The 23,619-nt window shown below is 46.1% G+C and overlaps 1 protein-coding gene across 4 annotated transcripts in view; it reads left to right on the top strand.

The window, feature by feature from the left end:
• The window catches only part of Bsk (mitogen-activated protein kinase dJNK), a 57,654-nt gene extending 35,764 nt beyond the window's left edge, over nucleotides 1-21,890 (top strand). For 2 of the 4 annotated variants that reach the window (XM_077680034.1, XM_077680040.1), the window contains exons 7-12: nucleotides 595-669; nucleotides 2,480-2,665; nucleotides 2,794-2,918; nucleotides 3,765-3,828; nucleotides 9,626-9,715; nucleotides 19,285-21,890. In XM_077680034.1, the coding sequence (XP_077536160.1) occupies nucleotides 595-669; nucleotides 2,480-2,665; nucleotides 2,794-2,918; nucleotides 3,765-3,828; nucleotides 9,626-9,715; nucleotides 19,285-19,385 (641 nt within the window). In that variant the 3' untranslated portion in view covers nucleotides 19,386-21,890. Of the gene's footprint in view, nucleotides 1-594; nucleotides 670-2,479; nucleotides 2,666-2,793; nucleotides 2,919-3,764; nucleotides 3,829-9,625; nucleotides 9,716-19,096 lie in introns of all 4 variants that reach the window. The other 2 variants (XM_077680047.1, XM_077680054.1) reach the window with 2 other exon arrangements.
• The last annotated feature ends 1,729 nt before the right edge of the window (nucleotides 21,891-23,619 follow it).

The raw sequence follows: 23,619 nt of genomic DNA, 5'->3' as shown, positions 1-23,619 counted from the left end.
GCTTGACCTTCGAGCAGAAAAAGCGAGTTGGCGGATGAGTTACAACAGAGCTGCGTGAGGAGAACTACAGCCATAATAGAAGTTTCAAAGATAGTGCTTTTAATGAAAGGGCTCTGCTTCTGTGGTGGTTACTTTAATGGAATCTTATACGGTCCATGACCTTATCCAAGTCCGGGTCGTGGCATGCACGTACGACTTTATTTAGTCCATGTTTAGTGACCGAGCCCTGGAATGCGGAATAAATGCGGAATGCGGACACAACGAAAGAGAAGCTGGTTTAGATTTGCCTTGCATAAGGGATGTATCCTAGCTGTGGGTCATCTGTTTTTAGTGAAAGATAGCAGCCTTACCTTAGCTTTTTCTTAATGTTGAGTACTTATAAATTTTTAATACAAACTTTTTAATGCAGGAACTTCAGTTGGAGTGAGTATCTATTGAATAATGTATTGTTCAACCAAATATTAGAGAGAGAGATAAAGGTTGGTGTCTGCCTACTTCTTTTAGGATGCAGCTTGCTTCATTCGTGAGCTGGATTGTATGCATCTGTTCTGGGCATGAGAACTTTACCTCCCACGTGTGTCCTTATTTTCTCTGCAGTGGACATCTGGTCAGTTGGCTGTATCATGGGAGAGATGATCCGAGGTGCAGTGCTTTTTCCTGGCACAGACCGTATCCTTTTTCCTGTACAATCTGTGTTGCGCACGCACATTGAGCTCTACAACTTCAGAGGGGATCATATTCTTGGAAAGACTTCATTAATAAAGTTGCTGTAATGGAAATTTGGCTAGAATTTTAGATCCTTTTGCTGACTGAAAAGATTACCTTGGCCTTGTTGTCAGGAAAGAAATTGTCAGTAATTTAAAAAAAGTCTCATGAATGGAGCCAAACTTGGTAATGATAGATTATACACAAATTAAAGTGTAGAATAAAAGTAACGGAATCATTTTAGCTGCCATAGAGTGAAAGTTAGGCTTGGAAAAAAGAAAAAAGAAGTTATTTTTCTTAGCTTCAACTTTCGGAGCCTTATCTTGACACAACTTGTCAGTCTTGCTATTTTTTTTTCTTCCCACTGATTTCAAATATGCCATTATTTTTTTAGTCAGTCAGTTAGTTCCCAAGATAATTAGAGATAATTAGCAACCCGCAGCAGTGGCTCAGTGGCTAAGGCATGGGCTGCTGAGCATAAGGATGCGGGTTCGATTCCCATCTGCGGCAGCCGCTTTTTTGATGGAGGCGAAAAGCAAAAGCGCCCATGTGTACGAGATTTTGGCGCACATTAAAGATCCCCAGGTGGTCAAAATTAATCCGGAGCCCTCCACTACGGCGCGCCTCATCGCATGCGTTACGTTGGCGCGTTAAACCCTACAGTTCATCAATCATCAGAGATAATTAGTAATTTTTGGAGGAACAATACACAAAACAGAGTTAGTCATAAAGCTGTAATCTTTATATTTTCAAGGATTATGAACCCTGGTGAATGCAATAAGAGAAGCGGTTTTTTGATGCACCGCTTGGAACTAATTTTACAACTTTGGTGTTTGAAATCGTCATTCAAAATGGTTCTTTGCCACTAGTGCCACCAAAATTTAATGAACTGTGAAATTTAGTTCCAAGCAGTGCATTAAAAAAACGCTTCTCTTATTGCATTCACCAGGGCTCATAGTATTTGAAAATATAAAGATTGCAGTTTTAGTGCTGAGTCTGTTCTGTCTATTGCTCCTCCAAAAATTACTAATTATCTCTAATTATCTTGGGAACTAATTGACTGACTAAAAAATAATGGAATGTTTGGAATCAGTGTGAAGAAAAAAAGTAGCACGACTGACAAGTTTCATAGTGTTTGCTTTTGCAATGATTGCACACTTTTCTTTGTGCATACTCTATCGAAACCATGTTTGGCTGCAGCCTTGCAACAATATTTCTCTTAAATTTGTTCCGAAAATTGCAAAAATCTTGAGATACATTTTTTATGCTGTATTACACTTTTTGGTGCAGATACAAATACTAGCAAGTTGTGAGCAGTTACAAACTTCACCCTCTGGCCTAACTCTCCTGTTGGGAGTGTGGTGATTGGGAGGCACCACAACGTTGATGTGCATAGTAAGCACATCGACCTGCCCAAGTTGCAGCTTAGGCGGCCTCATTAATTATCACTCATAATTAACTGCCTCATGCTCAAGCTACAGTGGATAACTATGTGCATGGGACAAATCTGCACTGAAAGTGTTGGAATATAAGCAAGGTTGCAAAGAGTTGCCACATGTTGTCTATGCTTGCAAATGTGGCCCTGCCAGCCATTAGCATGCTGGGTCTCAGTTGCGTAATGGCCAGATCATATTTAGTACAGAGAATTGCGGTGAAAGAAATTGAAAGGGGCATAGTTTACAGGCTGACAAAAAAAAAAAAGGACATGCACAAGAGTGAAGGTTTAAAAACAAAAACAAGAAGAATCTTTGGCCCTTGACTAATGTTTCTGCAGACATCGACCAGTGGAATAAGATCATCGAACAGCTTGGTACACCATCCCAGGAGTTTATGCGCCGCCTGCAACCTACAGTGCGCAATTATGTCGAGAATCGTCCTCGGTATGCAGGCTACACTTTCGACAAGCTTTTTCCAGATGTGCTTTTCCCCACTGACAGCCACGAGCACAGCCGATTGAAGGGTGAGCACGGGGGCCTTCCCTGTTTGCATTGCACTGCTGTATGCGTGCAGTGGTACATTGGGGAACATTCGGTACATCTGGATCATACTTGTGGATGCATGACGTCTCTTTTAAAACGGACATTGCAGCCAGTCAAGCACGGGATCTGCTTTCCAAAATGCTTGTGATTGACCCAGAAAGGCGTATTTCTGTGGACGACGCCCTTTCTCACCCATACATCAATGTGTGGTACGATGAAGCTGAGGTGAACGCGGTGAGTGGCCTGTTTTCTGCTACTTTCAGTCACCTGACAAGCTCAGATTGTTTCAAACATCCTGTGAAAGGCGCCTGCTGACGAGCAATAAGAATGGGGGAGCATAATTAACTATGACATGTTACATAACCAAATCATCAATGGCAGTGTGAAAAATCAGTCGGAGTAACCACTTCACTGGGAGAGAGCATTGCAGTCATCAGTTGTGCTGGGGGGGGGGGAGGGGGGAATATTTTAGTTTTCGCCAATTTTAACAAAAGTTAATCAATTTCAACAGCAACTTCAGTATTCCGGATACGTTCGCGATGTTTTACAACTGCTCATTGAAAATGTTCGGCTAAATTCATTTATTAAGTCAATAATTATTAATTTTATCTTATTGGCTAATTAAAATGTAAACATACTACATAGTTCCATACTACTCTAATGGCTGGTAATTACTTTTATGCTGGAAAATTCCATATTTCTGAGTTTAATTTTTGACACAAATGTATTCACATGCTATACATATACAACATCTGGTACGTTATAAATACATACATTCACTCCAAATGATGCTTTTTTAGTGCATTTCTGTGTGCTGCTCTTTTTGGAAAATTTTACTATGCATCTAGACACCAGTAGCTTTACTTTTTTTCTCTCTACTACCCTCATTTCAGTGCATGTTTCTTGCCACAATTCTGGAGTGGTACAGCACCTAGTGTTGTTGCAGTTATGTGCAAGGTCCCTGCAGTATAACTTGATGTTTCAGGCATTTACAGCCCTGTATTTCATGCTGAACATTTTTATTATAAAAAATGTATGGCTGCTATACTGTGCTGCTGTATTTATTTCTCTGACTTGCAGCCAGCACCCGCATCTTATGACCATTCTGTAGATGAGCGCGAACACACCGTGGAGCAGTGGAAAGGTGAGTGCTGTTGTCTTCCTTGTAGCTGCGCAGACAAAAAGTGAGCCTGGCTGTGGCTGAATATTTCATTGCACTGCAAAAGTGGGAAACACTGAGAGCACCACTCCATACTGGTGGACCCCAGCAGGTGGAATAGTGCATTTTTGTTTTTATTGCATGAGCATCACTCCCGTATCACTTGGTGGAAAGAAAGCAGCATCCCCAGATCCCCATGACTGGTTCCTGTCAACAAAATTCTCGTTGGCTCCATTACCGTATTTACTCGCATAATATTAAGGCGCACTTTTTTTTTCAAAAATCCGGCTCGAAAGTTCGGGGTGCGCTTTCGCGGGGTAAAATTTCCAGAAAATTTTCGCCTCGCATTGTCGCCTCACATCATTTACTAATAAATCCAGTATAAAGTAAAATGAAAGCTATCTACTTACCTTTTAATGAACAGGCGAGAGACGTCGACTGCACCCACACGTAACATTTATTCACACGCAACAACTAGCCCTGGCAAAACGAGCACTGAAGTCGGCGCGGGCTTGCAGCCTCCCGGACATGGGGGAGGCTGACCACTTCCCCTCAAGCAAACATGTTTTTTTGCCAGTACATGTGCTCCTTTCCTCCCCCTATTCGGAGTTCGAGTCGGAGTCGGTCAGAACGCACTCATCACCGCCGAGTGGCGACTCGTCTTCTTTGTCGGAACTCCACAACAGGTCGTCCTCACTCGCATCTAGTGCGTTTGAGATCCCCGTCTTCTTGAAACTTTTCCTGATGACGTCATCGGAGATCTCCCGCCAGGCTTCAACTGTCCACCCGCACAACACTTCCACAGGCGGCCTCTTAATTTTGCCACCTGGAGTTAGCTGGTGCTGTCCTGCAGCCATCCAATTGGTGTATAGCCTTCGAACGTTGTCCTTAAAAGGTCCTTAAAAGGCTTATTTAAGGACATGTCCAAAGGCTGCAGTACCGAAGTGAGGCCTCCCGGAATCACGGCAATATCCATGCGGAACTCTTTCAGCTTCTCTCGCACCGCTTCTACAAGGTGCCCGCGAAAACTGTCCAAAACGAGCATGGCCGGATACAACAGGCCGCCCGGCCGCCGGCCCCAGACAGTCTTTATCCAGTCCACCATCAACTCCGCGGACATCCAGCCTTTCTCCTGGACCCTGACGTGCATTTCTCGAGGGAAATGTCCCTTTGGAAGCGTCTTTCTCTTGAATATTACCGTATAAACCGGATTATAGGTCGACCCGGTATATAGGGCAACCCCCTACCTTGAGGTGGGAAATGTTGACAAAAAATATAATTCGGCACAGAAGCGCACTCACAATGTCTATATTTATTTTCGACGCCCGTCCGTCACTGCCACTCACTATGCCTGCCGAAGTCACTCGTCCGAGCTCTCAGAGTCGTCCGAGGATGACTGCTTCGCACTGTCATCTTCCATGCCATCAGGCGCGTTGCTGATGGAGCACTTCCTGAACGCTCGTGTAACCATGTCGTCGGGCAGCGACTGCCCAGAGAAGGACACCCAGCTTGACACGGTCGCAACCGGCCCGTATAGGTCTTTTTGTTGTCGCCGGCTATCCACTCATTGTACAGTTCGCGGAGCCGGTCCGCGCATGACCTCCGGAGCGATCGTGAGCGAAGTTCCCGAACAAAGTTCCCGGACGAAGTCCGCCACTTTGTTCTCCAACTCGGGGTGCACCGCTTGACGTCCACAGAACGATCGGTTTCGGGGCTTGCACGCGCACAGCTTAGCTTTCTGGCTCCGCCAGTACCGCACACTTTTCTCTGAAACGCCTAACTGGCGTTGCGCCGCCATATTCCCATTCTGCTCGGTGACTCAATCGCCGTCAGCTTAAACGCCGCGGTAAACTGGCGTCGACTGCCGCCACTTATCTCGGAACAGAGACGTACAGAAATGTACGCACGCACGCGTAATAGACGAGTAAAAGACTAAAAACTAGAGAAAAGCGAAATCAAATAAAGGCCTGATAGAGCGAGAGAGCAGTCCGACACGAATGACGATGTCGATTGGCGACAGACTACGCTTGCACATTGTTGCCAGACAACGATTTACATTCTGCCAATGACCGCTATATAAGACGGGGGTGACTTTTGTGCGGATTTTTTTGGAAAAAAACTCGACCTATATTCCGGTTTATACGGTACATAAGGCGGCAGTTTGTGCCCACCCGCAGTTACTGCCAACATGACAGTACATCTGAGCTTTTCTGCGCCAGATGTTCTTACAAGCACACTTCGTGCACCTTTCTCCTCCACTGTTGTGTTCCTCGGCATGTCGAAACAGATGGGGGTCTGATCGGCATTCCCAATCTGGGAAAAAATGAAAGTTTTTTTCCTGCCGGAGCCGTATCACAAAGCGGTGAAAACTTAGCACCTTGTCCTCGTATGCCGAAGGCCTGAAGCTTTTCCTGCTGACCCCGCCAGTAGCGAATGCTTGTTTCTCTGACACTGAAATGCCTGCTTGCAGCGCGGTTTCCATGCTCCAGTGCATACTGCACAGCTTTCAATTTAAATCCAGCCGTGTAGCTCACGTATTTCCCCATTGAGGAACACGCTGTGGTGGCTAGATAACCAAACGCACGCTGCTTGCCGCTTGACAGCGATGGCACTGTCGCTTGTGTCGAGTCGCCGGGCCTCGGAGAGTCTCGCAGCGAAGGTGGTGATAAGCGTACATGCATGTGGTGGTTTGGGAGGGGGCGGTATCAATAGTTTATGGAAGAACTATTTTGCCCTTGTTGATGCGTTATTTTTATTTTTTTTTTTTTTACGGCTGCGTTGGGTCGTTTTAGCCGCGTGCCACTTGTATTAGTTGGTCATCGTGCTTCGCGGGAACTGTTTTTCACTCATTGATTTGTCTTTTTTTCTGCGCACCAGTTGTACTGGTCGTCGTGCTTCGGCGGTTCAAGGGGGTGTCGGTAGTTGACGAAACAGCTGTTTTTCGCCCATTGGTTTTTTTTTTTTTTTTTTTTTTCCCCCTTCTTCTTCTTCATCTTCTGTGATGGCCTTACTCGTCGTGCTTTTTCACCTGAGATGGGGGGGGGGTCGTCGGCTTGCAATCGGCACTGATCACAGTGCCAAGTTGGGGGTGCGCCTATTATGCGCAGAAATAAAAAAAATCAGATTTTTTGCGACCAAACTGGGGGTGCGCCTATTATGCGAGTGCGCCGATTATGCGAGTAAATACGGTAACCCTTTGAGGGTCGAATTTTTTCGCCAAATGCGACCCCCCAGGGGTCGATTTTTGTTATTGCTGATTTAAATGGATGAATCCATTTTGAGAAAAAATTATCGTAATTTTTTTAGGGTGGCCATAAAGTGACAAAAAAAATCATTTGTGTTGTTACATACATGTGGTTTATTCATGAGTAACACAAGAAAAATTCTAAATAAAAACGAGAGAGTAACAAGCTGGCACCTTTTGAGTGAATCGAAATCTGATAGACATCAGTTTCGCGGGCGCAAAAAGCGGGAAGCGCCCGGAGGATGTTACCGAAACCAGCCGCTGCGCGCGGGTGCGCAGCCAGATGCGCGAGCGATAGAAGGCGCACCGCTCCTATAAAATAGCAAAAAAAAAAATTCCCCCGCATTTCCCCGAGGGGGAGAATGTGAAAGTGCGAATGCACGGTTGTCAGCCCGCTTGCGGCGCTTGCGCTCGGCCCCCGCAGCCCACCGCCTCGCTGCCTTCTCTTCCATCTCTTCCATCGGGTTTGTTGTATCACGTGTACACCACGCAGTTATCAAGCCGCTATAACGCCGCTGAGTCGCCAACGCACGCCGCTGACGACGTAGTTTGAATGCGTTAAAGATATAAAGCGTGTTACTAACACTGATATCAGCGTCGCGTCCGTGGCTTAGTCGGTAAAGCGTCGCGCTGCGGCCGCAAAGTCCTCGGATCGAAACCTGGCGCCGGATGCTGTTTTTTTTTATATATAGAGAGGAGGACTGCGGACGCCACCGCCGCCGGCGGTGGATGGTTTGGGGTCGCTTATAAAGTGCATTCGCACTTAAAAAAACGAGAAAAGAGCCTTATCAGTTTCGCAGACGCCCTTGGTCTGTGGCAGGCACAAGAAGTGAAGGGCGCCCAATGGGCGATACCCATCGCGCCCCCTCGTTACCGGATGCGCAAGCGATAGCTGGCGCGCCGCTGAAGTAAATCATAAAAAAAAAATTAAAAGAACAGCCATCGGCGCAAGAAAATAATTTCACGTATTTCCGCAGTGTGGCAACACATGCCAAGCTAGAGAAGTTGGGTGAAAAAGGCGCGCTTTTTAAACATGCGAGTGATGACGTGCATATACGTTATTGACCATTTTGAATGTGTTTGCTGAGGACGTATATGTACGTCCGTGACCCTGAAAGGGTTAAAGGGACACTGAAGTGAATTTGTCAAGCTCCCGTTTTTGCTTGCACTGAGCAGACTGGCTCAAATTAACATACTTTTTATCGTTTATCTGGCTGATAAGTCAGTAATTATGTTATAAAGCCCGGAAGAAGAAAATCTACCATGCGCAGTCTGTGGCGGCCGCACCAACCAAAGGCTATGACGTCGGGAGGAGGTTCACCGTGATTGGACGATGTCCAAGATTAGCATTCAAACAAGTTTCGGTTTCGGTTCTGTAAAACAACATGCTTGACATCTGACGGCATCGTAGGATGGGCATTCTCGATATCTCAATAATCGCCATACCGCACTTCTGCCGTGTTTCGGCTGTAAAATGCCTAAGATAAGCCTTCCAGGGCGGCTTGGAATCGTAGCAGTTGGCAATCACTAGCCGAGGCCTATGCAGTGGATGAACGCCCTCCACGTCACTGCAGGCGCTCAAAGGCCGTGTGCTTTTCCCCCCATATTTGGAGCTTGCCTCACTCATGCCTGTATCGTAAAAAGCGTGTTCGCACCAGGCCAAGGGTCGGCTGATTCTGGCCTGTGCCCACTACCCGCAAGCAGTTAGTGCTTATGGCTTCAGCACGCCAACGAGAACTCGCTAGCGCTTCGGTGTCAGTCTGCGCGCGTTCTGCGAACTCGCTCGTGGAGCAGTGAACGTTCGGCTCAAAAATGGTAAACTCAGTATAGAAAACATCGGCCGAAAACGGAAAAATCAACTTACAAAAAAAAAAAAAAGAGAATGTACCCTCGGGGATTCGAACTTGCGACTTGCAAAATAACAAACCTAGGGCTCCAGACCACTGTTCAACGCATCGCTCTGTGCTAATTATACCACTCAGCCTGGCTCGGCCAGAACGCTTTGAAAAGGTGTTACGGGCAGAACTGAAGTGGCATCATTCGATCCTTCTGTATACCAACTCGAGCAAGCCAACGAAATGCCTGCAGTTAAAATAGGCCGCATAGCCAGCATCTCGGCAGCAGATGCTCCTTCACGTGGTAGCGCTGCAATGTATTTTGGCTGCCGCGTGTGCGTGGAATCCAGACTTTTGCTTCCGACAGTACGTTACAAAAAATTGAGTAAATTTTTGAATCGAATCATGTTTTAATAGGGCGGCTACTTTAATAAACTCCGTAATTTGTATGCATATTTTAAACACTTGCAGTACGCTGTTATGTCAAGCCTAGCTTGTTTGGTTTCATGTATCCGTCTATGTTGTTCTTATAGCATTAGTTCCGTGTGGGGGCTTATAAGAGCCTTTTGTTTTGACCTGCTGGTTTTACTCGTCATGGTTTCGATTGGTGGCCAGGCATCCGATCAAAGCCCGCGTTGCTCTGCTGCATGAGAATACCTCTTGTGCAAGTGGTGACTTTGTTTTCCCTCATTCTCTGCTTCAGAATTGATCTACAAAGAAGTCCTGGAATATGAGCAGACTCACAACAGTCTGGGCACTTCTGGCCGCAATGCTCTGCATGGCTCCTCTCAAGGTGTGTGACATGTCAAATGGGACTCTTGTGTAACACTGCAGAGGTATCGGCAAATGTCAACGCTAAAAAAGAACTTTATTTGCGCGGAAGCTTCGAAGCAGTACGAGAACTATAGGTAGTTGCAGTGGTTGTTCTTGCGGAATGCTTTTGTATGAGCAATGTTTTGCTGCTGGGGAAAAGGTGTGCTTTTCCGTCGAAAAGTATTTGTTTTTAATATTGCACTGTACGGGAAAGTAAAGCTGAGTGTGTTTTTGGACAATAGATTCATTAGTTAGGGTTAGTATACCATAAATGCAGTGAAAATACATTTGTCAAAATCTTATCTTTAAACAACAGGATTGTGGGAAGTGTGCTGATATTTTTTAATACCACTTAAAATAGGCATGCTAAGCCACTGACAAGGTGATTTGTATCAGTGACTTAGCATGCCTATATTAAAGATACTGTAAGGAAAAAGGCAGTTGAGTAGTGACAGGCCTGTTTATTCCGTGAGCGACCCGAACAAGCCCAACCACAAGCGACAATGATGATCAGCAGCTGGGGAAGTAGATGAAGTGTTTTGTGATAGTAGACTTTGATGTTGGGCATAATGGGAAGGTGAAATAAATGAATTTCCGTGCTTCGGAGCTTGACACTCACAATACGTTATACTTTGTGGGAAAGTTCTGTGACAAGCTTGAAGAATAATGACGATGTAAATGCAGTAGGTGTCATTATAGTATCTATTGCCCCTATGTGATTTGTGATGGCGTAAGGCAGGTTTGTGGAGCTTGTTAAAGGGACACTAAAGTGCGGAAACAAGTTGGCGTCTATCAGTAGGTTACAACTCTGTGAACACAAACATATTGCTCATCTCCGCAGCAGTTGCCAGTAACGCAGAAAGTGCCAAAAGTTTGGAAATCCATATCACTACTTCGCACACTTCCCTGCACTACGATTTGTGCCATCAGAAATCGTGAACAGCTGTGAAGTAATTGATCAATGCCAGCTACGTTAGGGAGGCAGCTAAGGGTAGCCCAAAGGATAAAACGGGGATTGTGAGAACTGGCTGATCGACTCCGAACGACGTGCCTGCTGCAGCGGTGCTGTGCGAAGTGCCATCACTGCGTTCAGCATCTGCTTGCTAGAGAATCGATGACGGTACTAATGAGTGTTTTGGGGTGCTGTGGCATGCAATGATTAGCAACATGTGTGAACTTTGTATATGGTATTTTTGCTCGTAGAACCTGCCCTTGCTGCATGCACTTGTGTCCTGGAAAAAAAAAAAAGAATATCCTCGCATATTGCCCATATCATTGACCATCTAATGCGACCTTTCAATCTTGGTAAAAAAAGGTGTACCGCATAATAATGTTGTGTTTATTCAGGTAACAAATTTATCGGTGGTTATCAAGCTGTTTTGTTAATGCAAAGGCACTGCTACCCTAATAACCTAGTTTTCACCTCTGTCTGTACAAAGCCTCTGCTAGCTGGTGAAAAGAAGAAAAAAAAACTGTCGGTGCAAGAAAATGGGCTTTCACAGGATACTCGGCGGTTGGCACAGCCAAACCATCTGTCCTTTTTTATGCGCACATAAAAAACTAGTCGGGGGTGGGGCAGTCAAGAAATCTATTGCTGTACACCAACGCACCTGTAGTTTCTCGCCTCTCATTCGTGCCCGTTTTCTCATCCTCTTTGACTCCACAAGGTGGCATTTGACCTTGGAAAGGCAAGCACACTCATGATAAATATAGGATGGCTAAGGTTCGAGACTGAACAGTGAAACTTCACTTTATTTCTGATTTTGCCAATAAGCCGCCTAGGATAGAACAGGGGGAACATTGCAGTGACGACTGGTGATGACGCATGCATCATGGTGCTACCCGCATTGAGGGGAAGCTGCATTTTAGTCAAAATTTGCTACCGCCCTTATGGTTTACACCCCACCTTTACTCAAGCTTTGAATTATTGGGACCGGTTATCCGGGCGCAAGTAGGGTATAACCCTATTGGCCGGCCAGTAATTTGCACGGTAGGTATTACAGTGGGAGCCCGCATATAACAATCCTGAGTACACATGAGAAGAAATTTGAAACGATACGAAAAAAGTAAACCAAACACCCCCCTGGTGCTGTGTACTCTCTTCAAGGGCCGCTACCTTATTTCTGGTGAGGGCCAGTAATTTAGAAATGACAGTGCAGCTAAGATCCTGGCAGTGGTAGTAGGGGTGGGTGGAGGTGAGGGTGATTGTAGTAAGTCTGGGTTGAAAATTGCAGTTGACAAGGACAGCTGGCCCCAGAAGTCTGGTCCAAAATATAATTAGACTGCTCCAAACCGCTGTCCTTTATTAATGCTCCAAAGCTGCTCCACTACGGCATTACAGTAGAACCTCGTTACAAGAGACACTTGGTTATAAGAGACATTTGAATGAAAGCGGTTTGGTTGGCTTTCCTATGTTCGCCATGTCGGCAGCATTGCATACAAGAGAGACTTGTTTTCCTGGCTCCCTTGAGTGTCTCTTGTAACGAGGTTTGACTGTATTCCTGCTCCCTGAGCTGCTCCAAAGTGTTCTGGTGTGCTTCCACTCCTGGCACTGTCAAGTGATGCCAAATAAGGTGTTCAGAATATAAAGTTAGTTTGAATTCAAACACTAACTGCGACGGTGCTAAACTAGCAAGAATTCTAGAACTGCATTCACCAGATCCAGTGGGAATTTTGTGCCTTGAAACTGCACCTGGGCTATGCGCCCATGAGAGGAGGGCAAAGTGTTAGTTGAGGCCACCTGCTGTCTTTAAAAGGATTCGAAAGATTTGGTGTTTTATAGTGCCCCCAGTGCTCATCCAGCACCAAACGATGCTTTATTCACTGAGAAATTAATAAATTTAAGTTAAAATTTTGATTCTCCCACCAAATCAAGTTTCCTGACGTTTGCCATAACATCACATGTACGGGTCTTCAAACAAAATTCAAGTGAGCATTTCAGTCCACAGCGTATTGCGGAGCCTTATTTACCGTGAGTTCTCCTAGATGGCGACAGCATACTGCTCTGCACCACTATTCATCTTTGCTTTGTTCTTAGCCATATTTGAGCCTGGCTAGTTTTTGTTGCAGTAGGTAGTAATACTTTCATGAAATGTGGGGTATGTTCGACAAATAGGGTCATGTAAGACAATGGCGCTTACGCTAATGGGCCAGTGGGGTTTGAGGGAACCCTGAAGAGCCGCACTGCTGTGCAGTATGACAAGCACAATGCGCGCAGTACCAGCAGCAGTATGCACTGGTACTTCTATGTTTGTGCGTACTTTCGTAGCTTCCATTGTTTCACCCCACCATTCTTACTGCTATAAAAGGAATATGCATTACACTTAAGCGAAAATAGCTCCTTCTGCAAGTTTATAAGCCCTGCCTAACTTGCGTTTGCTTTTGTCGGCCTCGGCATATCACACGGCTGTGCATATGACATCATATGTTCTAGTACTGGCAATGAGGTAGTGATTTGCATGGCCATTCCCTTTTTTCCAAATTATGTAGCTTATTTGAGAAAAGTTTACGTCAAAAGTGGTGTCAGTATGATTGAACGAGGCAATCTTTCGAATGAACCAAACTTGTGTTTTGTCTGCATGGCCCTAAGGGCCGCTGAAGGCAACCAGCAAGTTGTTGTATAGCGAAATTCTGACTTTCCCATAGCCATTTTTAGCATAAATATAGTGCCAAAAGATGCCTTAATTGCTGAGAAAGCGTTAATCAAACGACGAATTTCCCTTCATTTCCCTCGCAGCGATATTCCATGGCGCAAACAGCGGCTGCTGCAGCCGCTGTTTCCGTCATGATAAACCGGAAACAAGCGAGGCAGCGGTGATGTATAGCGGTACAGAAGCAACTGAATACAGTGCTACCAAGTGTCAAGCGGTTTCGTCAATTTCGGTCAAATCAGTTGGGCTTTCCCAAACTACCATGCCCTTTGCTGCTCCGCACCACTAAACAAAATATTTCTTCATGGGGCCTGTAATCAGTATCGACACTTTGTTGAAGAAAAGCATGTTGCCCTTCTTAGGCCGCGTGAAGGTTGGAGTTGAAGCAACTTCTCGTGAGGACAAGTAGTGCCATTCAGCTGCAGCCAGGGAAGACGCATACACCATACGTTGCGTACTCTTGAAAATATTGTCTTTAGCCAAAATAAGCATTCTTGTATTTTTTAGTGCAGCAAAAGCACGCAGAGGGCCATGATAAAAATGGCTGCACACAATACTGTACAGCGGTCACCCAATTATCTGGCTGAGTATTGCACCTTGTGTTGCACCGAAACCGATCCCAGACGCCATTATATTGCTCCTATTATATTGTTTCTAGTTTTCTCTTTGTTCTTCGACGTTCAGACATGACACCACAAGATCTTCCAGTTAAGTTTCTATAAACTTGTTAAGGTGTATTGTTAAAATATTTGTCACGCAATTTTAGCCATTATGGTTCAAGTTGTGTGGTATAGCCAGTGGTGGCGACACCTGTCTTCACATTTTCATTATTTCTTGCCTTATTTTGGAAAAGCTATGTGTAAGAGTGGTTTACTCGTGTTCTCGGTGAGCTAATCGATTGATCAAAAGCAACTTGTATTTTGCCTTCAGTGTCGTGTCCCTTTAGTGTTCACCAAAATCTTGGAACTTGGGTGTTCTCATTTTCCATCTCCAACAAAAAACGGCAGCTGTATAGCTGGGATTCAAACCCGCGACGTCATTTTTAGTGGTACGCCTTTGCTACTGGGCCACAGCAGAGGGTAAAACTTCATCTACTAGGTGTGTTCAAATACAATTGAAATTTTTAAAATTGGCACTTCCCTTTGTCATACTGAAATTCTGTTTAATCAAATTTAGCACATGAGCAAAACCAGTTTACTTGCCAGGGTTTGTGGTTAAAATTGGTGTCGCACTGCATTCGTAAGGATAGGGCTGGCATGGCAATTTTTTACTTGTCGTGCTCACATATCACTACATACGTACGGACCACTGACGTACATGTCAGCCATATACAGGCTGGAACACACAGTGCTGCATTCCTTTCACTTGCACCTTTCAAAGGTTGTTCAAGCACCTAACTCAAAGACAGAAAAAGGAAAAACATGGGAAATACACTTATCCTAGCACTGGGTGACAGCAGCTGTCGCTTGGAAGTAACTTAGCCTCTCCCAGATTCCCCATTTCCTTCTAGTTACCTGCAAGAGTTGGTAACACAATAGTTACAGGGCACAGGAGGACTGCAGTAATCTATTACCAGAGTCCTTCAATGCTTCTCTGGTCATGAAACTCCCGGCCAAGTTTCGTACGGCGACAAAGGCTACCGCGAGGGGCGCCACCGCAGATCGGAGGGCATCGGGCGGCCGCCGTTGCTCTGTAGCCGAACCGGCAGGCAGGAACGCAGTAGCAGCATGCCCGTTCGCACCAAATTTTTTCGCCACTCACAAAATGACAAGTCCATTTGAGCGGCCCACGACACTTAAAGTGAAAGCGCACTGCTGATAAGGCGGCGAGCGTCTGTTTTATCTTACTCCGTAGTCTGTTCCCTGCCAAACGCGCTCTGACCATGCCCCCGGCTGCCCTCCGATCAACACCAGCGCCGCGGCGCGGCCTTCCTGGGCAGCGTACGAAGCTCTCCCATAGCGTGACGGCGAATTTTCATGACCAGAAAGGCATTGAAGGACTCTGCTATTACTGTGCAGTGGGCCTCCCTTTTGCCAGTTAAAGGATTGCCATTATGCAGCTGTGATAACATGTACTCCTTTCTTATTCTTGTTTCTTTAAAAGTTGTACTGTTAACTGAGTAACATTTCCTACAACGGAAAATACATACTATAAATGTTTTAAAAAAAACTGACTTCAAGTGTCGCATTGAATACGAAATATGTTGTTGCGATATGTTCAGTTTCTTTAGGGGTATGAGAATACTTGAATGTACAAGTACAGTTTGAATGTTAAGTGCGATTTGAATTTGGAGGGGATCTGTCTACTAGTCTGAACTCAAATTCCGGGCGCTAGCTCTGTGGGATGTCGACGTACAGTTTGAATGTTAAGTGCGATTTGAATTTGGAGGGGATCTGTCTACTAGTCTGAACTCAAATTCCGGGCGCTAGCTCTGTGGGATGTCGACGTAGGTGACTGCAGTTGCTGCTTTGTTTTTATGCCCTGTAAAAATAAAAAAGGTTTATTAGGGTTGAGGGGAAACGCTCGGGAAGAAAATAGTTGTACGAAGCCCTCCTAGGCTAGGCAAAATAGTTGTAAGTACAGACGCGAGCTTAAAGGGACACTGAAGTGAATTTGTCAAGCTCCCGTTTTTGCTTGCACTGCGTAGACTGGCTCAAATTAGCACACTTTTCATCGTTTATCCGGTTGACAAATCGGTAATTATTTTACAAAGTGCGAAAGAAGAAAAACTACCATGCGCGGTTTGCGGCGGCCGCACCAACTAAGGCTGTGACGTTGAGAGGAGGGGCGCCGTGATTGGACGATGCCCAAGGTTAGCAATCACACAAGTTTCGGTTTCGGTTTCGGTTCTGTAAAACATAACCAATGGCTTTGTTGGATGGGCATTCTCAATATCTCAGTAATCATTGTGCCGCGCTTCTGCCATGTTGCCGGCTGTAAAATGCACAAGATAAGCCTCCCAGGACGGCTTGTAGTCGTAGCATTCACTAGCCGAGACCTACGCAGTGCATGAACGCCCTCCGCGTACCCGCAGACGCCCAAATGTCATGCGCTTTTCCCCCATATTTGGAGCTTGCCTCCCTCACGCCTGTATCGTAAAAAGCGTGTTCGCACCAGGCCAAAGGTCTGTTCATTCTGGCCTGTGCCCACTGCCTGCAAGCAGTCGGTGCTTATGGCAACAGCACGCCAACGAGAACTCGCTAGCGCGCCAGTGCCAGCCTGCGCGCGTTTTGTGAACTAGTTCGTGTAGCCATGAACGTTGCGGCCCCAAAAAAGGTGAACTCAATATAGAAAACATCGGCGGAAAACAAAAAAGTTAACTTACAAAAAAAAAAAGCACGTACCCGCGGAGATTCGAACTCGTGACTCGCAAAACATTTGGGGTAAATTCGTAGCGCCCCAGACTGCTAGGCCACGGAGCGGGACGGGAATGCCTTGCTAATATAGGGTATATATTGTACAACCGGTTTGCACTTTTATTTAGTTTTGGCATTTCAAGCCGCTTAGGTGACTATTTGTTGTACTGCGATCGTGCAGTAAGCGTCGCCCGAGTTTCCGCAGTAGCTCACGTCTAGCAATTGCATTTCGTAGACGGAAAAGCGTTCGCAGATGCGTAGTCGTGCTGCTGACCGCTGTGCTTGTTCGCCCAGCGCAAAAAAGTGCTTCCCGCGCCCTAGTTTTACGCTGTACGGTAAAAATATCAGTTGATTTTATTTGCTTAGTACCTATATTGACTTCGCTGACTCTTCTCCCGCCTTCAAGAGGCCTTATATTTTCCTACTGGCGTACCAGTCAGCGAAGCGTCGCATGTGCTGCGCTTGTGTGAAGCGACCTTGACTTGGAGCTAGATACAGTGTACAAACAAACCAAGTAAAGAAAGGCACATTCTTCCATTCACAAACGTGTCCTGGCTTCGTTTCAACTAAGCGAACGAATTGCGACCAAGCAATTTTTTTTTAACCTCCTTGATTGCGACGACCCGCCGGCGGCCGGCGGACGAAACGCTGGGCCGACTGACTCTGTCGGCCGGGGAGCCGTGCAGTAGCGCAGCCGTGGCGCAGCCAATTGCCAGCTCATCCCCTCCTGACGTCACACGAAAACGCCACAGAAAATGGGCGAGCGTAAAGAGAGGAGGACAGCGTTTTCGAATTAGTTTTTCTACTAAATAAAATCGCGTAAACGCGCCTAGAGTGGTCGAAACATGGCCTGGGGACTCCGGACAACAATTTGCGCTAGTAATCCCGCAATGTTTACATATCACTTCAGTGTCCCTTTAAGTTTACGGACCACGAGACCAGCAGTCAAAACTATTGCTGTGCTGTTTGTCTCGACAGCCTGGACTGTCGATGTCTGCATCGCACTTTGAAGCCAAAAAAGAATTCGAATAAATGTCGTCATTACCATCCTAAGATGACACAAGTACCGTGGAAGGGGGATTTTCATGACTGTAACATTGGCATGAAGCAGGTGGAAATTTATACGGAGCATACGCAGCAACTTCTCTTATGAGAGAAGTTGTCGCGACTTGTGGTAAATTTGCAGCTATTCAATGTTTGATTTGAGCTCCACTGTTCAATATTTGAGCACTCCCTTAACTTTTATAATACTCCATACCTAAAAGGTGTAGGTGCTGTTGGGCTCCACCAAAAAGGGTGAATGGAACAGGGCACCCATCTTGTAGCTAGTCAGAACCAGGAGGAACCCAAATACATTCTGCATATCCACGCTGCTATGATGTGACGTCTGTGATGTCCCAGCCACTGCGGATGACCCCCCTGTACTGCACTGCCACAATTTTTAAAAACCTGCTGTTGGTGTGTTTGAATTAGTTGATCCAGAACTTTTTTAGGGGAAATGTCTGCTTTGTAGAAAGAAAATGCCATTTTTGGATTGAAAGGTAGAAATTCAGGCTAAAATGAAAGCAGTTTTAGGGTCTAATTTAGTGCACAAAATTGAGGAGGCTTAGCAAGTCCTCTACATGCAGCAGAGCATAAAAACATTAGAAATCCGTACTATAACACTGTTGCTGTGTGGACAAGTGAATCTGCTGCGCAGGTGCGTTCAGGTGCAGCAGCAAGGGTTTGCAGTCGCAAATATTTTGCAATTTAGTTTGCTTATGAGCTGAGTCGCAACATGTGGTTGTTCTGATGGCCAGCATGGAGCCACTCAATATCGAGGTAAACTGCACAACTGCTTACAGTGTGTGTGTCTGCCTCTAAAAAGCAGAAATGCTCCGGGGCCTAGCTCCACAGTTTTTACAAGGTGTGAAAGTTGTTCTGTGGTGGTGTACTCGTGCAATCGGAATGTATGTTACAAACAGTGGAGCCCACTAGTTTTTGAAGAAGGCCAGGACGTAAAGGTCAAGCTTTCCAGCCAGTATACGTGAAGCCTCTTGGCCTGATAATAGATCAAATCTTCCGTGGTGCTGCAAGGCTAAGGGTGTCTCCCCCTCACTCCTGTTGCATTGGTGTGGGGAGTAAATGGGGCAGGTTTCATAATTCATACCATGGTATACCACCCTTAGGCGCATTCCGAGCATATGGCAGAAGCTTTGCCGTGTGGCCTGGCCATCTTCAGCCACTGGTGAGGAAGATTTGGTTGGGCAGAGTGAGGGGAACGGGCAGTGTGGGGCGTGATATGCAGCGCCTAACCTGGACACTGGTGTCCAAGTGGGTTCCCTCCCTGAATTTGCTCTTTGCACTCCTTTCCAGGCTCTTTTGTACTGCAGGGAAAATAGACAAGTGCACTGGGACGCTTGTGTTCCCAGATTTTGCTAAGGTCCCGAAGGAATCTGCATAGGTCTCTACACCTGCTCGTTAGCTGTGCCCTCTTTTTAAGTTTGGAGCCGAGTCAGGTTGCAGCGGCGTGGTGGCTGACCGTGCAGTGGCGCAATGTGCAGATGGTGCAATAGAAGTGATAGATGGAGACCAGTCTGTGGACCAGTCGTCCAATGGTGGAGCGTCGGCCAACAGCTACCACCGGCGGCGCTACCAGTCCTAGCTGCCTGGGCGCAGCCGCTGGCAAGGGACGCCGCCTGCCTCTGGAGGAAGAACTCGTGCACCACCTGTTTTCTTGCTGTCCATCTCTGCGGTTTTTTTCCTTCGTAACCACACGCTCAGTGCTGCTCGCCTCGATGTTTGCGGCACCGAGCCATGGATTTTGGAGCCCCCATTGGGCCGGTGGTGTTTTATCCAATGAGTTCTGCCTTATTATCACTTCCCCTTTTTTCGGAAAGGTCAAGCAAGGGGATGGCTGTCTTAGGGATTTGATCTGTAGTGAAGGGCAACCTTCGTTTATTGATTGAATGCAAGTGCACAGTCCCGTGTGATGTGAGGGGCAGTGCAGCGCTGCCAGGGTGAGGCTGTGTGGGAGAAGTTTGGACCGATGTTTGTTATGCGTAGGCAGGCCACGGTATTTATAAAGGCTCTCTGCAGTCCTCTTGAGCAGAGCCTGGACAGGCCACGGCCATCCTAACCTTTGTGTCGTTCCTTTGTGTTGTTTCCAGCCTGCAAATGCTGCATCAGATGGTCGAACCTTTTTCTGTGGATTGGCTTCCTAATGGTATTAATTGTGTTAGAAACATGACAGTAGGGGAGGGAAGTGAAGATTTTATGCCCTAGAACCTTTTAAAGAGGACACTTTTGTTGTCAGGGGATAAAATGCATGGCAAAAGGCAGCCCTTGTGGTTCAGTCACTGCAAGGCTTCTTGTTTTTGTTTGTTTTGTTTTAGTGACTATTGTCCAAGGATGCAAATATTGCATGAAATATTCTGTGCCACTTTATTTGAATTGCTGTTTTAATGTGGTAAAGGCTTGTGAATGAATATACACGGCAATGTGCATGGAAAGGGTAGTGTTGTTGTTTGAATGTGTATAAATTATGTTTCTTTGGGGAAAAGGGTAAAAATGGTTTTAAAATGGTGAACCGATGTTGCACAGAAGAAAAAAAAAAGATGATTGTTCCTGCTCTACAAGTATGTCTTTTGTTTTCATTAGTTTGTTCAATTGAAAAGTGCTGTCACGGAGACAGACGGCTGTCATTAAAGTGTACAAGCTCACTGGTGGGCTTTTCACGCAGGCCATACAGCCGTCAAAAACTGCAGAGTGGTTGGTGATGGCCTTTTTGTTAAGTCGTGTAGTGACTTCTTGCATCACCAACAGTGGGGTGAAAGCAATGAGTATGCTAGCTCTGCTTCCAGCAGCACATAGAACTTCTGGAGCTATGTGCAGGTAGTGCGGGGCTGAAGTTTGCACGCTTGTAGCTTTTATGGCACGTTTTGTGATAAATTGAAGAAGCAGTCTTAGGAGTTTTGACAAAAAGTGGTCGTACAGCAGAAGGAGCAAGATGGTGCAGGCCACTAAGGCTGTGTCGTTCAGTCTGCCAGTGCTGACAGTACAGGCCTGAGGCACATGGAACCTAGTCATGCTGCAATGCAAGACATCCTAGCAGGAGTCTTTTTTTTTTTTTTCCCTTGTCTTTTCTAGGATCTGCAACTGCATATGTATGCACCATGTGTCTCCAATTGTTAGCTGGCTATACTGACTATGTTCTTTCCTTTCCTGTCGTTTGTCTGTATTTTGTTTGTTTCAGCTTCTCATGTGCAAAGGATTCACTTCTGTGCTTCTGTCATCCTTGTTATCACGAGACTGCTGTTAAGTGCTTGTGGCAAATGCCGAGGCACTTGTTACGAGTCTGGAGACAACACTTCTTTGTGATTTGTGATCTTGGACGAGGCGGTTTCTGTTGGGGTCCTTTGGTTGGCCGTTTTCCGGGTTGAGAGCTGGCAATGTGTAAGTGCCGTATGACCATCGAGGATCGCAATTTCAACGAGGGAAGGGGGGGGGGGGGGGGGGGTAGTAGTGGCCGAGTGGTCAAGGCTGGCCTACTGGCCAGCAGCCACTTGCCACGGCCGGCACGCCCCCCATCCCCGAGGTGTAGTCTGCTTGTTTCACACACGGTTAACAGCTGGGGGCAAGGTTGATAGTTGTGGCCATGGACAGGATTGCCAACCAGCTGCAGGGTCGGGCGCACCCCCACCGGGGACGCAGTCTTTCTGTTTGTCCTGCTCGTTTGACCGGGTAGGATTAGCCGCCATGTCTGTACATATATATACGCAATAGTCTTACTTCCTCTAGACTCCCACTAATACACTCTGTACTGATGGACAAGCCCTTTTTTTTAGGTTTCTGAAGGACAGGCGGTGAAAAGTGTTTTTGCCTTTTTGAAACGACGTTGTATAAAGAGAAAAAAAAGGACATTGTACATTTTGATTTTTACTGTGACGCCATTGGTGAGAGAGTTCTTTTTGTGTGTGCATGTGTGTGCATGTGTTTCCTCTGGGAAGGTAGTTCCCCTGCGTTGGCCTTCACTGGAGCAGCCTTCGCAAGCTGCGCTTGCACCATAGGCGTCGTGTTATTGTTTTCCTCGTTTTGGCGCATTTTATGTCGGTTTTTACTTTTGTTTGACAAAAACCAAGGGAAAATAAATTAGAAAAACTCAACAAAGCACCTGCCTTGCTTGTCTGATTTTAGATAACGGGATGGATGGGGAAGTGTGTGAGGTAGAGAGAGCAAATGTGTGGGGAGTCCTGCTGTTGTTTCCTTTTGTAGCATATGCAGCTACAGGAAGCATTCAATAGAGCTTGTACCTTTTTGTTAACCTAAGATACACTGCTAAGCGTCTGTCCATTCCGAAATTCCTGCGTACTTGTTACTTGTTTCCTTAGTAAAGCGAATGGTATTCAACTGAAAATTTTTAACTGTTTCAGTAGATTTTATTGTAGGAGGTCCTTTTTTTTTTCCGTGTGTGTTTATTGCCATGTGTTTTCTGGTATCGTGGTGTATGCGCTGATAAGCCAGATCTGAAAAACAAAATGCTTTTGCCAATAGGGATCTTGAGGAGAAACAAAACTGCCAAAAGTTTTTTTTTTTTTTTTTTCCAGCAAGTGATTAGAATATAAGGACAAAACTAAACTGAATATTTGGGGGAAAAGGAGGGGGCAACTTTTTTTCTTTTTTCCAGGCATACCAGTCTGAGCAGGAAACTCTTAGGTCGTACACATCTTTGAGATTAGTGATCATTTCACAGAAGTGGGATTTGAAAAAAACCATCGGTTCAGCGTATCTGTCGGGCATGTGTTTTCTAGAAGCTGTGCAAGGCAATGAGAGAAAAGACTAGGATATCTACGCTTGCGTGGCTTAAGATGTGGCTGCAAGAGTGTGCGGCTGCAGGGAGTTGCTGAGTAAGTGGAAGAATGCAATGGTTTGAGTGTTGCAAAGCACCATGCGGCCACAGTGTGTGGCCGTGTAGCGCCATCCTTCGTTTGGCAAGTACAGCTGGCGAGGGTGACCGAGCAGCGGGAGATTTGTAATATGAAAATTTGTAATGAGGCACTATTTTCTAGGTATTCATTTCTAATTGGGACGCATTTTAGTTCGTTTCTGTACATATTTTAGTCCTTGCATTGAGTTTTGAGAGCCTATTTTGGCAAATTTTTGTAGTTGGGGGCCTAATGTTGGTGCCAGCATCAGTTGAGGTTGGAGAGGCACTTTGGTGCAATGACATCATTGCATCACAGCTGGTGTCTGTGTCTGCTGAGTGCCATGCAACCACCACCAGGTAAGGAGAACGAACTTTACTGCAGGTGCGGCACTTTCCAAAATTGTGTATCATTGTCCTTTCCACAATGCTGCTGTTGCTGCACCCGATTTTAGCTTCAGGTGAGTGCACTTCTGGCTGCCGCCGTCGTAGCTTCTCGTTTGGGGGGATGATGTCTCCGTGGACACTTCATGAACATGGCTGATAGCGGACAGCGTCCACGGAAAAATCTAATGAGCCTAGTAATGCTCTCATGTTAACGAAACAAAGGCACAATGTTGTATCCAGGTGAGACAAGACACCTCGTGCTATATGGTGTCAAGTTTAAGTCCCGAGTTCTTCGAGGATGTCCCAAAACAGTATGGCATCTTCACAGTATGTGAAACAATAGACCTCTCCCTGTATGTAAAAACCGTGACGTCTTGAAGCGCACGTGCGCGATGGGGGGGCGCCTACTGGCGGCCGCGAAATGCGGCGGTGGTTGGCAAAACGCGCAAGCGCCGACAAACCGACCCGGCTGCGTGGCCGGCCATTTGGCGTGGCGGCCGGCTGTGTGGCTGCCACGCCATTTGGAATGAGGGCATTTATACTTACTTTCGGCTAATCAGTACATGACAAAACAGCCTAAACGGGGCAT

Source organism: Haemaphysalis longicornis, unplaced genomic scaffold (genome assembly GCF_048455015.1).
Source record: "Haemaphysalis longicornis isolate Haplotype H1 unplaced genomic scaffold, Haemaphysalis longicornis Haplotype H1 scaffold_1, whole genome shotgun sequence".
NCBI classification, from domain to species: Eukaryota; Metazoa; Arthropoda; class Arachnida; order Ixodida; family Ixodidae; genus Haemaphysalis; species Haemaphysalis longicornis.
This window is presented reverse-complemented; position numbering and strand designations above follow the sequence as displayed.